Raw genomic sequence first — 17,366 nt, 5'->3', positions numbered from 1 at the left:
TTAAAACCGTATAATTTTTATTACTTTATTCATTACACTTCAGGGTTGATCCTTGGACCACTATTATTCCTGATATTCATCAATGACCTCCCTGATAATGTTGTATCCAGGATGGGTATATTTGCTGATGATACAAGTTCTGTAACATGCATCAGGGAAGAACAGACGTACGCAAATCTAAGACAATGGCAGAATCCTTAGAAAATGACTTCTAGACTCTAGAGGAATGGGGCCGTAAATTGATAGTAACATTTAATGCTAGTAAGACTAAGCTGCTCTCTTTTAACAATTACAAGAAGCCTCTCCAACTACCGATAGTTTTTTTTTTTTTTAAATTTTTTTTTTAAACGTGAGTAAAAAAAAAAAAAGATGGCTGCTGAAAAAGGTTTCTGGTCTTTTCTATTTATTTATTATTAGCAATGGGTGTCCGGCGTTGCCCGGGTGTTTGGAGGTGTATGCTGAGCAAAAAAAAAAAAAAAAAAGTCAATTTTTTTTAACTTTGACCCCTATTATAACCCCTTAAAATTTATTATTTTGGGCTCAACTTTAGTTATTAAGTTAGATCCATGTCCAAGGAACCTATATCTAAAATAGTTTTTTTTTATTTATTTTTTTTTTTAAACAGTGATCACCACTTATCAAGGCCCGGAAGCCACTCAGGGATAAGGGTTATTGCAAGTACATTACGTTAGTGTGGAGATTTGATGAAGTGTTTAATTAAGGGGGCGGTTCATTAGGAATTTGTTAACATTGGACTTGAACACATCCAAGTTGTAGTCCGGAGGGAAGCAGGCAGACGGAACAGAGTTCGACAGGCGTGCAGTTCTAAGAAAGAAGCTTTGTTCATGGAATCCGTGTTTTGATTTAGGAACAGATATAGAGTGGGGGAAATTTTTCACAGTGGATTCAGCTAGACGGGTGTTTTTCGTGAAAGATTGGCGAGGGGGGACCAGAGATTGGAGTTCAGACGAGCACCTGCCATGGAAATAACGATAAAACAAGGATAGGCTCGCAACGTCTCTTCTGTGGGAGAGAGGTTGCAGGGTAGAGAAAAGGGCATCCCCCACCAAGCCACAAAGTCTATTTTGTACTCTGTCAAGGCAGGATAGGCTGTTTTTAGCAGCTCCTGCCCAGATATGGCAACAGTATTTCATCCTTGGACGTACTTGGCTTTTATATAGATAGATAAATAACATCCTACCTGAGAATTTTTCTTTCAAACTCCTCAGCCTAACATTCACGGGCAATATGAACTGGAACAAATACATTGAGGACATTGCAAATGCTGCTGCAAAGAAGCTGGGTTCCCTCTATCAGTTTAGAAGATTACTCACATCTGAGAGTATCCTGTACCTCTACAAGCCTACCATTCGTCCATGCATGGAGTATTGTTGGCACATCTAGGCTGGTCTACTTACCACTTGTCTCTCCCTCTTGAAGAGGCCACAGAATATTCAATCTAATAGATCTCGCTTTGTCAACTAAGCTCTAACCCCTGTCCCATCACCGCAATGTTGCATCCCTGTGCCTGTTTTATAAGTATTTTAATGGAACATGCTCTGATCAACTAATTGCACTTGTGTCCCCTTGACGTGCATACCCCCGACAAACCTGCTTAGCGACAAAATCACACCCCTTCACTGTGTAGGTCCCTTAATGCGAGAAAGCTTTATCCTCTAATAGTTTCTTTCCTCAAACAGCTCGACTTTGGAATTCCTTTCCTGCTACCTGCTTCCCTTACTGTACTGATATGCAGAAGTTTAACAAATGTAACATAAACCAATATCGTGTTCATCTTCCCTAAGCGAGGTCCCAAATAGTTGCCCCTTACGTCTAAGTGTCAATATGCCTTGTTTGGAGTAAACGTGAGTAAAAAAAAAAACATGGCTGCTGAAAAAGGTTTCTGGTCTTTTCTATTTATTTATTATTAGCAATGGGTGTCCGGCGTTGCCCGGGTGTTTGGAGGTGTATGCTGAGCAAAAAAAAAAAGTCAATTTTTTTTAACTTTGACCCCTATTATAACCCCTTAAAATTTATTGTTTTGGGCTCAACTTAAGTTATTAAGTTAGATCTATGTCCAAGGAACCTATATCTAAAATTTCAAGTGTTTAAACCCAAAATTGTCGGAGGAGTTTGGTAGAGTTCTCAAAGGTCAAATCGTTGAACTTTGACCCCTTAATCGACAAATTTCTGGCCGAAAACAGATTACGTCAATTTTTCCAAATCTCAGTACCCTGTATATCAAATTTCGAGTCTGTAGACTAAAAATTTAGAGAGTTATTGCGTATGGAAATGTACACAGACACACATACACACACACACACACGTTTACTTTTATATATATATATAGATACTTAATCTAAGTCAATCAACGTTTGTATTATTTGGATTCTTTGGACTACTAATCTCATCTTGATTTTCATTTTCACAACATTTTGGTTGATGTAACCTTCGACCTCCTTCAGGTATATCTTATCGAACTTGAGATTTTTTTTTGCCGAGCTCAGAAATATGTGTGAAAGTTTGAACAGAACAATTTATTTAATCCATGGGGTTAGCATGTTTGGGCCCAACGTAATCTCTGATCTTCTTCAGGAGTATCTTGTCGAATTCCAGAATATTTCAGTAATACTCGAGAGTCTCTTTGGCGAGCTTCAAACTGCACCTTTTATTTAATCCACAGAGGTAGCATGCTCTTGTTCTGCCAGCCATGACCAGGTAGAAGCCTGAAATAATTTGTAATTGTATTTTTAGTATAACCCTGGACTTAAAATTGAACCTTCAACTTCCAGAAACGTGTCACTTAGAATTGAATAAATTAAGTACTTTATCCATTACGCCACATGTCCTGAAGAAAGTTGGAGGTTACATCAGTCGAAATATTGTGAGAATGATATTCAAGATGAGAACAATAGTCCAAATCGTCAATCATCATCTAAAAAAATTTCAGAAACAAAATTCTTGTAGAATACTCAGCAATGGGAAAAACTTGAGAAGTAAAACGTGAGCAAAAATCTGGAGTTGAGCCCCCAAGACATTTCTATGTTAGCTACAATTCATGCTGTGGTGCCAAACTGTAGAAGCTTTGCTGCTCCTTTGAATCCATTAGCAACATGGGGAGGACAACAGCCTGTCTTCCATATCACACTGCCAAGTTTAGCATCTGAAACATGAATCGCCCATGATCAACTTTGACCGACGGAGGCTTGCTAGTGTTTCAAATATCAGCTTAAAATTTGGTGCCAATCTGCTATCAGAGCTCCCTTTCTTTCTTCTGCTTCAGTAGCTGGAAAAAGATGTGCGAGATCATGAGAGTAAATTGAAGAAATAACGTATATGTTATGTAATCGTGACTGTGTTTGAGTGGAAATGTTTAAAGGTCAAGGGTTAGAGTGTGACACCTGACTCAAGTTATGAAATGATGTGAATTCCACTTAAAACTCTATTTTTTATTTTTATTTTTTTGGCCTTCGGGCCAAGATCAAAGTGTAATATCTGTTCCGGCAGATGCTGCACTTAAGATAATTTGTACCAGTCAATGGAGGGGAAACCCTCTATACTGGGACAATTATTATTTTTGGTAACCAGAGTGCCCCCTTTTTGCCTACTTTTAGGGGAGCTGGTTTTTACCTCACATTAAAAACGGCCTTGTGCCTAATTTGCTCAGTGGGGGAGCAAATAAATACCATCTGTTCCGGCAGATACTGCAAGCAAAGACCATATGTGGGGGCAACCCCACATATAAGACCTTGGTCAATGTAGGGGCAACCCTTCATACCAATTGTCACTATCCAGCTCCCCTACTCCCCGGGGAGTTGGTCCCCATTTCCCCTTCACTCCTCACATTAAAAATCGGCCTTGTGCCTAATTTGCTCGGTGGGGGAGCAAATAAATACTATCTGTTCCGGCAGATACTGCAAGCAAAGACCATATGTGGAGGCAACCCCACATATAAGACCTTGGTCAATGTAAGGGCAACCCTTCATACCAATTGTCACTATCCAGCTCCCCTACTCCCCGGGGAGTTGGTCCCCATTTCCCCTTCACTCCTCACATTAAAAATCGGCCTTGTGCCTAATTTGCTCGGTGGGGGAGCAAATAAATACTATCTGTTCCGGCAGATACTGCAAGCAAAGACCATATGTGGAGGCAACCCCACATATAAGACCTTGGTCAATGTAAGGGCAACCCTTCATACCAATTGTCACTATCCAGCTCCCCTACTCCCCGGGGAGTTGGTCCCCATTTCCCCTTCACTCCTCACATTAAAAATCGGCCTTGTGCCTAATTTGCTCGGTGGGGGAGCAAATAAATACTATCTGTTCCGGCAGATACTGCAAGCAAAGACCATATGTGGAGGCAACCCCACATATAAGACATTGGTCAATGTAGGGGCAACCCTTCATACCAATTGTCACTATCCAGCTCCCCTACTCCCCGGGGAGTTGGTCCCCATTTCCCCTTCACTCCTCACATTAAAAATCGGCCTTGTGCCTAATTTGCTCGGTGGGGGAGCAAATAAATACTATCTGTTCTTCAGATGCTGCACTTCAATTTCTTGTTCTCTGTCAGTGGAGGAGAAATCCTTCACGACTGAGACAATTTTTATTTTTGTTCCTTTTCTCCACGTTAAAAAACGACCCTGGTGTCTAACTCTGTCCCGTGGGGAGGCATTGTAAATAGGAACTCTATATATCTATCTATCTATCTACCCCCCTCCCCCCTCTCTCTCTCTCTCTCTCTCTCTTTGTCTCTTACATAGCAAAATTTCAAGCAAAGAAGATACGTTGAGCAGCGTTCCACCAGTATGGTTGATGTAGAGAAAGAGATGGATAGCCAATCTCTCTCTTTCTCTTTCTCTCTTACATAGTGAGATGTAGAGAAAGAGATGGATAGCCAATCTCTCTCTCTCTCTCTCTCTCTCTCTCTCTCTCTCTCTCTCTCTCTCTCTCTCTCTTTGTCTCTTACATAGCAAAATTTCAAGCAAAAAAGACACTTTGAGTAACGTTCCCCCAGTATTGTTGATGTAAAGAAAAAACGTATACCACATCTCTCTCTCACACACACACACTCATACACACTCACACACAACACACACATACGTATACATGTTATGATCTGATGTTTTCTTGTGACTGTCTTTTTAAATAAACTTTTTATAAAAACATTGGTATCCGAGTGATTGTGTTTCACTGATGATCAAGAAACTGCGTTCATCACAACAACGATGTTTGTTCTGGGATTGAATTATGTTTGTAAAAAATATCACTTATTATTGTTATGGTTAGCTATAATTTATAATTAGCTTAACAAATGATAAATTTATCTCGTTGCTACTTTTTGACCTTGAAGTAGTATTTTTAACTACATCAAGTGGCTTCATGTATAGTCTAGAGCGATTTCATTAATATATATATATATATATATATATATATATATATATATATATATATATAGTCAGTTATGAAAATATATATGGCACTTAAGCTACACAGAGTATTCCGCATTTCATTCTCATGAGAATTCGTCAGGTTTATGCAAAGAGTTGTGGTTACCTTGTGCAAGCTATTGAATTTTTAGCTAGCCAATCAGTTTCCTAATCAGGCAATGGGCTGGCATTTTCATGACAAAGATACAGTTGACCTTAGGTTCACCCCTTCCTTTTTGTGTGTTTTTCATGGGGAGTGTAGATTTCTAAGTAAGCTGACCTATTTTCAACCTAGGTGTAGTTATTTAAAACAAAAAAAAACAACTATGACGTAGTTAGATATGTGATTTTTTCTATAATTTGAATATTATTTTAGTTTATATATATATATATATATATATATATATATATATATATATATATAATTATTTGTGTATATGTATGTTTATTTTATTTTTATTTTTATTTTATTTATTTATTTTCTATTGTTATTGTCAGTTTTTTCATTATTTTGGATCGCTATCCTAGAGTGTAGTTTATTCTGTACACACAGTTGTTTGCTATTTTTCTCCTACATTTTAATAGATATTGGGGTTCTTTAAAATATAGGATAGCAAATTTTTCATTTAGACATAATCTACATGGATCGTTTAAGTCCCTACATGTGCTTGCTTGTCTTACTATTTTCTATTCGACTATCGGCGAACGTCCGCTCTCTTTGAGTTCCCAGTATTGGTTTGCTAGTGGTGTTTTCATTCTGTTTTTTTTTTGTTGTTGTTTTTGAACCTACTTTTATGGTCATAGTATCGGGTTTTGAAATCTAAGGAGGTCATACCTACGTAATATTTCTTGCTATTCTGGGTTTCTTTCGCTGATATTATGGCCTGGTAAACTATGCTTTTGGTTAGACATTTATTTTGAAGTGGACGGAGTGTGCAGGATCTACACTTGCATTTATCTTGTTCATTATTAGTATTTTTATTTCTATTATGGTTGTTGCTGTTGTTTGGGTTATGTTTATTATTATTATTATTATCATTATTATTATTATTATTATTTTCTACCAATTACCTTTTTATTCTTTGTGTTAATTTTATTTTTGTCATATTTTTCACTTTTTATTGCTTATTTTGTTATTATTGTTTTCATTGTTTTATTTAATATTTTGTTATTATGTGCTTTAATTAGCATCTCTAAAGTTTTACAGCAACTGTATGATAACTAGGTTATTTTTATTGAAACTTTTGTGTAAGGGATTAGTTACAGGGAAGCGCTTTTTAATGAGATCTAGACATTTCTTGCCAAGTTTTGTTTTTAACATTTGATTGTATGGCAGCATATACCAGATTATATTTCTTTTTCTTCTATTTTTAATTTTATTATAGTTGTCGGTGATTTGTTGCTTACATTTGATGTCAATATTTTTGTATCCACTATTTTTTAAAGCTGTGTTGTAGATGTTGATTGAGCTGTTAAATACATTTTCATCGCTTGAGGTATTGCTGAGACTACTTACGATCAGGTTAGAAATCTGTTTTATGATTGATGGGGAAGGGATTGGATTTAGGGTTTATGTATATTGGATTAGCGTTATCTTTTAATTAAGGTTCATATTAAAAGTTTATGCAAATAATTCTGACACTCTAGACCAACTAAAGGAGAACATTACCAACGCTATTAGGAGAATCACCAGAGAAGATCTAAAGGCAGTATCTGCAAACGTTGTTAAACGCGCCCAGAAATGCATAAATGTCAACGGGGAACACTCTCCAGCATCTTTTACAACACTACAGGTAATTTAAACAATAAAAGAATGTTCCTCTGTCTATTACATTTTCTGAGCTACATTTAAGTGGGTCTCTCTCTCTCTCTCTCTCTCTCTCTCTCTATATATATATATATATATATATATATATATATATATATATATATATATGACTACAAATATATTTTAAGCCCCCCTCTTTGGGTAGAGCACTGTCATAAATAATCTCACCCGCTACTTAATTGGCTGAAAAATGCGAAGCTTGTTGTTTGTTTGCTTACAAACAGGCGGTTTGAGCACTGTAAAAGTGGTGGCGGATGTCTATTTTAATAGACATTCTGACGAGTTACTTGCGGGCGTCCCTTCTGTGGTCGAGTGGGAGAACTGCCGACTGTCAACACAACGGTTCTAGGTTCAATCCTCGGTTTGGAAGAGATGCTAGTCTAGCGGCACTGATGAGTTGTAATACAACGAAACAAGACTGTATGTCGATGACTACAAATATATATATATAGTAAGAGTGTTACTTAGAACTGAATTTTACCCCGTACCATCTGTTTGTCAAAATTTAAGTCTATTAAAAGCATTTGGGATTTTGCATTTCCCATTCGATAAGCCATGGGTACAAGTTGTTAATATGATGATCTTGTGATTTTATTACACTAATATCTTTTATTGTTTTCTAGATTGTGGCTACTGAGGAGCAAATTGAACCACACAGTGAAAGAGTCCTTCCACCAACAGCTGACGGCCTCCATCAAGAAATTGCTAATCATTTAGGGGAGAGCATTCAGAAACTCAGCCTGGATCAAGATTGTCTATCAGTAAGTTATTTTATCTACCTCCTCTTTACAAAGTCAGACACAAGGTCAAGCATTAAGGTGTTTCTGTGGCATTTGAATTGGTACACTTAGATATTCAGTCCGTGTCACCAAACACTTAGCCATCATCACTCTGATAGCTAAAAAGCCAACTCTGTCCACAAACAAAACCGAGCAGAGGATTCAGAGTATAGTCTTTAACAGAGTTATTCAACAACTTACAGATTAAATGGTAAGGTAGAAAATGTTTTACATGTGATTATTTAAGTTTGTAATGTGAGACACATTTTGTTTACCTTCAAAACTGCCATGGGGGATCTCCTCCTGTGGATTAAATGAAGGATACCATTTGAAATTCTGTACAAATTCCCAAATTCAAGATGATACACCTGAAGACGCATTTGGTATGTCTCCAAAAAACTGCCATGGCGGATCTCCTTTTCTTTCCCTAGGGAAATCCTTCTCCCATGTTATGATACACCCCTCGAGGGTTCTATCCTGGAATTTATTCCCAATTACGTATTGTGTTAAGAAAAGAAAAAAATGTAATATGCTAGTCGTGGCATGTTACAACTAAAATAGTAAAGTAGTCTAAGGTTTTTTGATGAGTACCGTCGCGAAATATGCCAAAGCACAATTCAACAAGACAAGAAAAAAAATGATGGGATTAATAATCACAAAGTACTTTCTTCCCTTGAGCAATCATTCTCCCTTCCTCAGACCAAGGGAAATAACTATTATTTTTAGATTGTACCTAACTGAGGGACATTGTAAAAAGGATTGGTGAGCACATCCCCATAGGGGCCGCTCAAAATTCTATCAATTTTTCATCCCCCTGGGTATGTCTATGTTTGTCGTAGCAATCAAGCGATACATTTTTAGGGTGCTGGCAATGGTCCTGTTGTCATAACTTAGATCGGTTGTAATCTTCCGAAAACGACATTTTTTTCAAAAGATTTTGGTGTCAGTGGTGGTGAAAGAAAAGAAACACAATAATGCCTAATTTTATAGTGAAACAAGAGTTGCCTAATCACTAACTGTCTCAATGTATTTATGTATTGATTTAAAAATCCTGCTGAGATATCTGCTAAAAATGAAATCATTTCTCTTAAAATTATAGTGCCGATGGTGAAGAAAAGAAGAAACCCAGTAGTGTTTTAATTTATGGTGAAGCACGGATCCATTTGGAAAATAAATAGTGTTCAAATGGCTGCTGCTGCTGCTGCTAATACCTTCACTAGTCATCAATCCTTCGGCTGCTGCTGATATTTTCACATGCACTTATATGTGCTGTGTTGCATTCACAATCCTTACCTTCTCTTTATGAGAACGGGTCGTTTAATGTCAATCTGATGAACCACTCCTACTGGGAGAATGTCGATGGAGTTGTCCAAGCATCTTTGCAGACCAGAGTGCTCTTTATTGTTTTATTTTTTATTTTTTTAATTTTTTATTACATTTTCACCTCAAACAAGGCACATTGTCACTTTGGTGTAGGGGGCTACAATCAGGGACAACAGCTAGTGGCGTACTATGTAGGGAGTTGGGCAGCAAGATATCGGTTCACGTTACACTTGGACTTCTGCATGTCAGTACAATTGGGGAAGCAGGGACCTGGAATGGAATCCCAAAGTCTAGCGGTTCTGGGGAAGAAACTACTGGAGTAGAAAGCTCTTTTACATCAAGGGGGTGGGGTTTAGCTGCCTGTCGGGTTTGTAGGGTGCTGACTTTTCAATTCTACTTTCTGCCCTCGTGTTACATCTTCCTGTCGAAGTAAGGAGATAAAGAACAGCCCTTGTTTAGAGCGATTAAAAGCTAAAAAAAAAAAAGGAAAAATAAATTCTTGTTCATTATTTTTGTTTTTCAATTGATATCTAGCTTTATTTTTTATTTTTATTTTATTTTTTATTTTTATTTTTATTTTTTATTTTTATTTTTTATTTTTATTTTTTATTTTTATTTATTTTTTTTTTTGCATTACAGTCTGTGGCCGAAATGCTCCCCAAAGAAAAAGTCACAGAAAAATCAAAACTGGAGATGCTTAACTATAGGGACACAATCACAAAGAGGTTGCACCATTTGGTTCCATTCTATGATTTTGATCCGGAGGAAGTGGAAAAAAAGATGATACAAGAACATTCCCCGCAAGGGTGGAATCTTTTCCCAGAAGTGCCCGATTCGGAGAAAAAGGTGTTATCTGCTCGGACTCAAGAATTTCTCCATTTCTGTTCAAAAGGTTCCCTCCCAATGGCAGGTAGGTCCACATATGTATATACATCATTTCTTCTTTGTGTATGCAGTCATGCACACATTCTTACATACATACGCGCATTTCTGTTCATTCGAACAATAAATTTCCTTGTAAATTTTCATTTATAGTCTTGATTTATTTTCCTTAAGACAAGCCCTACTCCTAATTGTGTTTGTATTGAGCTTTTTTATTTGGTTGGGATTTATAGATTAATATATAAATATTAATATGTATATTAGTTTTACATTTACATTTGCTTTTATTGGGTAAGCTTTTCATTCCTATTGCATTAATTAATATATATATATATATATATATATATATATATATATATATATATGTGTGTGTGTGTGTGTGTTTTAATTTTTTTATTAGCGTTTTATCTGTTTGGTTACATATGTTTCGGATGTTGGACCATGTTTACGATCCAACAGCCTCGTCAGACCTTACAGAAATGTTTGTTGGTATTTGGAAGAAGTGTTTTGGAGGAAATGCGAGAAAAAAAGGGTGGGGGAGATAATAAGGGGGAGGAAGACAGGTATCGACAGTATTTAAGTTTTGAAGGTTAAAATACATTAAATTGTAGTGTGTGAGGGGGTTAGCAGATTCAGGTAGTCATGAGTGGAGATGTATGGATATAGGGAAGGGGAAGGGGAGAGGGGATGGTAAAATAAAAGGGGGGTAAGGATAGGAGGGGGGAGGAATTTCAATTTTTAGGTTTTAAAATTTTGACTGCTTTTTGGTTGTTTAGCCAGGTATATGAAGTAGATGAGAGAGAGAGAGGGAAAGAAAGAGAGAGAAAGAGAGGGAGGGAGAGAGAAAGGGTTTGTGTAAGTGTCATATGTGTTTGACAAGTAAAAGGTTCCATTTAGAATGTTCAAGTGGACTTGTCCATTTCAGTTTACAATGAGTTGTTTTTAGGTAGTTAAGGGTTAATACATACGTCAACGCATGCGCAAATACGCATACATACAGACACATACATATATACATTTCTACACATCCACATACAGACACATACGCACATACACATATATATATAAAGAATGTATATGCAAACATACATGCATCTATATGCAGACATACACACACATACACAAAACTCCTATACACATATACATACTTATATACATATATATACATATATAAATATATATATATATATATATACATACACACACACCTACCTACTATGTATATATATATATATTATAAAAGTGATTATAAAAATGAATATATATATATATATATATATATATATATATATATATATATATATATATATATCATAAAAGTTTATTTTTTAAATATTGTTAATTTCAATGTATATCATTTTTGTTTAACGGGTGGAGACTGTTATGATGAAAACTGAATCACCATTAATTTCGAGTAAAGCTCAATGTATCTACTTTATAGGTGCAGAGCAAATATAGTACAACACTTTGTTGAAATTCAAATAGTTACATTCTTTTCTTTTTAGTAACTTTTGTTTATTTCATCTTGGATTTCTTCATTACAGCCGTTTCGTTAATGGGATGGCAATTTTATGGTATTATGTGTTCATAAAAGTGTCCTATCCTCATCAATTCGTCAGATGTTATTTTCATTCGATGTTTTCAACAAAAAGTTAATTTTATACATGATAAACCTGGTGTTTATGTTATATATATATATATATATATATATATATATATATATATATATATATATATATATATATATATATATATATCAGAATCCTGAGACGAATAGGAACACAGATTATTGAATCCTGTGGTATCAAGTCTTACAAAATATTTTTAGAAGGTAATATTTTTATATAAGACAATCCCAGCCAAAAATAGGTCCTGCATATGACCTTAAACTATATCCGATGGTGAGGCCCCAGCTTGTGAGCTTTGGGGAGTGTGGAGCCACCCCTTAATTGTCATTGCTCCCAGGTCCACTCTGATCCAGCATGGTAGTACCTGTTAGGGCCCCAGCTATGGGTTAAATAGAAACCGACTTGAAAAAAAAAACAACAAATATATTCTATTAAAAAATTTTCTTAAAAATCACTGGATTCGGCATTAAATAACCTGAAAAGGGTTGATATGCCGTAAAACAGAAACAACCAACCAACCCAGCCAAAAATATATATACTTGATAGAGCAAATGAAGTTTACAGTTTTTTGTTTTTCGTAATATTTAAATTTCATTCAGAAAAATATAATTTTTCAAAACATAATTTTATTATTTAATTAAACAATAGTACTTTCCTTGTCCCATGAATTTTCGATGTAGGAAAGAAAATATATGAAAGATTAACTCTTTTTAAGAGATATAGATAAAGAACATAAAGATTGAAATAAAAAGGACGTCTTTGTTTCAATCTTTATTTTCTTTGTTTATATCCCTTAAAAAGATTTCATATATTTTCTTTGTGTGTGTTGAATAGCAAAATTATTTCAAATCAGATCTAATATTTTGCTAATGAATTTTCCTCTGAGGAGATGAGCGTACATCGAAAATTCATGGGTCAAGGAAAGTACTTTGAATTGTATTCTTTGTTCAAATAATAAATTTTTGTTTTAGGAAATTATATTTTTCTGAATGAAATTTAAATATTAAAATATATATATATATATATACAACTACACCTCTCCTGAATCAGCATTGTTTTAATTCCAGTGGCAGGCAGAAATTCAGGATAACCAGAACCAATGCCGAGATAAGCAGAGGGCACATACGGCACCTAGTATTCCCAAATGGTCACACATCTCGTATTGGCCAGGCTAATCATTGCTTAACTTTGATTATCTTATTAAAACCGGTGTGTCAACATAATTATGCCATGTAAAATGAAACAATAATAATTTAGAAATATTGTTTTATTAGCAGGGCGGGGTAGGGGTGGGGGCTTTGTCCGATCGTAAAATACGTTTAAATATGATATTTTAATTTGTCCAGATTTCGTATATATTATTATACAGTCATGATTTCAAAAGTAAAAAAAAAAAATATTTGGGTGCCATCAGCTAGAATCGAAACCGAAACTGTAGCATTAAAACTGTGAATGTACAAAATGTATAACGATTTTTTTTTTCAATTTTGACCTCTTAAAAACTATTTTAAGACTTTTTAACCATAAAAGAACGGTTCATAAAAAATCCAATCATTTGAAGCCCTTAGTGCCGCACTGCGACTTTTAGCTTCAGAAGAGATAGAGTTTGAAAATATGGAGACAGACAAACAGACAGACATTTCATTGTATTTTACCCCACCCTACCCCCCACACACACTATATATATAATCCTTACATTTTTTTTTTTCAGTTGTGGATAAAGTGTTATGTCAAAATGTCTTGGAGTGTATTTCAATGTCGAGTGTGGATGCTGACGGGACTATAGAGTCGAGTATACAAATTCCTCTTATTGCCTGGGATTATCCATACAAATTTCTTGAAGAGAAAGAATCGGTTAAACCTGGAATTCCAAACGTTTCATCAGGTGAATAGTGATTTCTTAATGAATAAATTTGAAGGTTTTATTTTCCATTTATTATTCCTATATCAGCATCAAAACGAATTAATGTTGCCTAAATTAATAATACGTAGCACCTTGAAATACTCTAAATATAATTGTGTATATATATATATGATGATTGCAAAGTCTTGTCAGACGAGTGCCACTCCCCCAGACACTTAAATTCCATGAGCCCAAAAATGACTTCTCTCGCCACAGGACCACTTTTATAGACAAATCCCTGAGGGAGTATCTATACACAGATGATGTTACAGAGTCTTAGCTTTGTACGACAGCTAAGTCTCTCTCTCGGTTCAAAATGTTGAGATCCAGCAACAAGCAAGAGTAAGATAGCCAGCAACAAGGTAAACTGCAGACCAGCTTAATGCGGGTACTGGTCTCCCGCTTTATGGTTTTTTAAATCAGAGATTTGCTTCTCCTAGAAAGGTTGCCTTCACCACGGCTTACAGGAGCCCTCTCCACCCCAACACACACATACATACACACAAACACACGCGGTGCTAGTTGGCCGTTGACCCTGAAAAAGGGTTCATTCGCCCTTTGGAAGGTCTTGTTTTTAATCCTTCAGGGAGACTAGCCACCCTCCTCACCAAACAAGTTTGGTGGGGGAACCAGTTTAGTCGCCGGTGACCCGATCATGAGTACGTCTTTTGTATTTTTAATTTTATTTGAATGCCTAATGTTCATAACTATTTTTAAACACTTCATAATAAATTAATGTTTATTTTTATTCATTTTTAATTTTATTGTCTTATTTTTTATTTATATTAGCATGAAAACGAATTAGTGTAAGTTAAATTTATAATCTATGTTGATGACACGACTATCTATGGGAACACATCACAGGCCGTAAATGACAAAGTTCTCTCTGATTCTCTCCTTTCTGATCTTGAGCGCATGGTACGGTGGGGGAAGAGGTGGCTGGTTACTTTTAATGCATCTAAAACCAAGCTCCTATCTTTACATCATCAACGCTCTGATCCCCATCTGGCATCAATTGAAATGGATGGCTCTCATCTAGGGGAGGCTTCATGTTTTGACAAGCTTCTGCGATTGACCTTTACTCCTGACCTGAAACAGAACACGTACTCAAGTCTGTTGCCAAGGTCACTGGGAAAATGGTGGGATCCTTCTACCGCTCCAGAAGATATCTCACTGCTGATGTAATTCTCTATCTATATAAAAGCCAAGTGCGTCCAAGGCTGGAGTACTGCTGCCACATCTGGGCAGGAGCTGCTAAAAACAGCCTATCCTTTCTTGACAGAGTACAAAATAGACTTTATGGCCTAGTGGGGGATGCCCTTTACTCGTCCCTGCAACCTCTCTCCCACAGAAGAGACGTTGCGAGCCTGTTTTTGTTTTATCGTTATTTCTATGGCAAGTGCTCGTCTGAGCTCCAGTCTCTAGTCCCCCCTCACCAATCTTTTGCGAAAAACACTCACTAGCTGAAACCACTGTCAATAATTTTCCCCACTCTTTATCTGTGCCTAAATCAAAACGCGGATTCCATGAACAAAACTTCTTTCTTAGAAGTGCACGACTGTGGAACTCTCTCCCGTTTGCCTGTTTCTCACCTGACTTCAGCTTGGATGTCTTCAAGTCCAACATAAACAAATTCCTGATAAACCGCACCCTTAAGTAAGACACTTTATTAAATCTCCATTACTAACGATTACTACGATATTATCCCATTGACTACTGTACAGGCAATAACCCTTATCCCCGAGTGGTCTCCGGGCCTTGATAAGTGGTGACTACCATGTAAAAAAAAAAAAATGCTACGTAATAACTTGAAATATTCTATATATAATGCAGATGAACAATCCTGTAAGTCTTTTGTATTTTTACCTTGTTTTCATAATTATTTTCAAACACTTCTGTTGTTGCGGAATTACCTACAAATGAACTGTTCTATCTATAATATAAATCTCACCTGTCTGTTTAAATGTATGTATGTATGTATGTATGTTTGTATGTCTACCTAAAACTTTCGACAGAGGCGACGGATTTTCACGAGATCAGTATCGTTTTAAAGCTCTCCCCTTCGGACGTTAATTCCTTCAACATCAAGTGGGCACTTTTCTATGAGCAGGGGTCGCTTTTCTCGCAGATATTTTCGAAAGGCATCCCGATTCGATTGAATAGCTGTAATTTAAACCTTCGCCACTTCCAGTTTGGCAATGGACGTAATGGCAAAGACGTCATTGTTTATTTTCACGCTCTTTTCCTCCCTTGCGGTACGGGTTCGAACCTACCTTCCTGCCTTCCTGCCTATTACCATTTTTTCTTTCTTTTTTTTCTTTTTGGCTCAATACACATCTCTAAACACCCGGGAAACGCCAGGCACCTAGGCTAGTATACAATAAATATTGGAAGACAATGCGTGGTGTAGATCTGGAGAGCCATAATTATTACAGATCATTGCCGTATATTCCAATCTGAAATTTTTTAAAGAAAAAAATTATGTTATAAAACAAAAAATACAGAAAAATTTTAATTTTGTACATACTCATCACGGAATGAAGATGACATATTCCAAAAATCACGTACATTGATTAAGTTTTTGTTTTTTTTTAATTAAAAAAAAATCCGATTTTATGAGGAGGCTGGAGACAGACATATTGTTTTAAATTTTCCCGAAATTCAAGAGTGACAATTCAATTCGGCAAGAGATTTTGCTTGTATTAAAATGACAAAAACTTTTTAATCGCTAAACATCGTAAAATTTGATTTTCTTAAAAAGGAAAAATACTTGATCAATTCATGCGAGTTTTGAAATGTTACATCTTCAGTCTGTCACAAGCACGTACATCATAAAAATTTTCTGTTTTCGTTTTTTAATCAGATGTAATTCTAAAAATGCACACAAACTTACCCCTCCCCTCCCCAAATATATATATATATATCCCGATGTGATGAGAAAAAAGAACTCTTTAAGATCCCTTTCTGCTCTTTGGAAGTGAGTTACTTCGTTTTGTTCAATTTTTCCTTAAGCAGTCATTATTCTTGCCAGAGACTCAATCGATATGTAGATGTTGGTAGAATACACCATTTTCAATCATACTCAGAGTAATTCATTGCGATTTATTCAGCTTAGTTATTACAACCGATTTTGTCACATGTTAAATTCAATGATTGCTTTGATTCCTATCGGCAAAACGTTTCGCATTTATAGTTAAACTAGCGGGGGGTACCCAGCGTTGCCCGGGTGTTTGTAGGTGTGTGTGTTTGGGGGAATGAATCAGAACAAAAAGGAAACTTAACGATAGTGATTTTAAAAATGAAAAAAAAGAGGGGGTGGCAGGTAGGCTCGAACCCGGAGCCTTGAGGCCAATAGGCTGAGCCTGAACACCTTCGCTGCGGCGACAGTAGCAATGTAAGAGCGATTAAAAAGTTAGTCAAATCAAAAAGGTTTGATTGGCAGGTGGCCGCTTAATGAGGTCATCGCGGGTGCGTTATGACGTAAGCAATGGCTATTCAGTCGTGAATATTTTTAGCGCTGGACAGTTTTTAATGATTTTTTTGGGGGGGGGGGGGAGCAAAAGCGGCCCCCCGTTTATTATTAGGGGAGGAGTAA

At 36.2% G+C, this 17,366-nt stretch overlaps 1 protein-coding gene across 4 annotated transcripts in view; it reads left to right on the top strand.

The window, feature by feature from the left end:
• The window catches only part of LOC145296099 (sperm-associated antigen 17-like), a 163,836-nt gene that overhangs the window by 43,256 nt on the left and 103,214 nt on the right, over positions 1–17,366 (top strand). For all 4 annotated transcript variants that reach the window (XM_080142243.1, XM_080142242.1, XM_080142241.1 and 1 more), the window contains exons 9-11: positions 7,880–8,017; positions 9,998–10,268; positions 13,580–13,753. In XM_080142243.1, coding sequence (XP_079998369.1) covers positions 7,880–8,017; positions 9,998–10,268; positions 13,580–13,753 — 583 coding nt within the window. The remainder of the gene's footprint in view (positions 1–7,879; positions 8,018–9,997; positions 10,269–13,579; positions 13,754–17,366) is intronic.

The sequence above is a fragment of the Euprymna scolopes genome, chromosome 16 (genome assembly GCF_053919585.1).
Source record: "Euprymna scolopes isolate OS-2025 chromosome 16, ASM5391958v1, whole genome shotgun sequence".
NCBI lineage: Eukaryota > Metazoa > Mollusca > Cephalopoda > Sepiida > Sepiolidae > Euprymna > Euprymna scolopes.
Note: the sequence above shows the minus strand (reverse complement) of the source record. Positions and strands in the feature narration are given on the sequence as shown.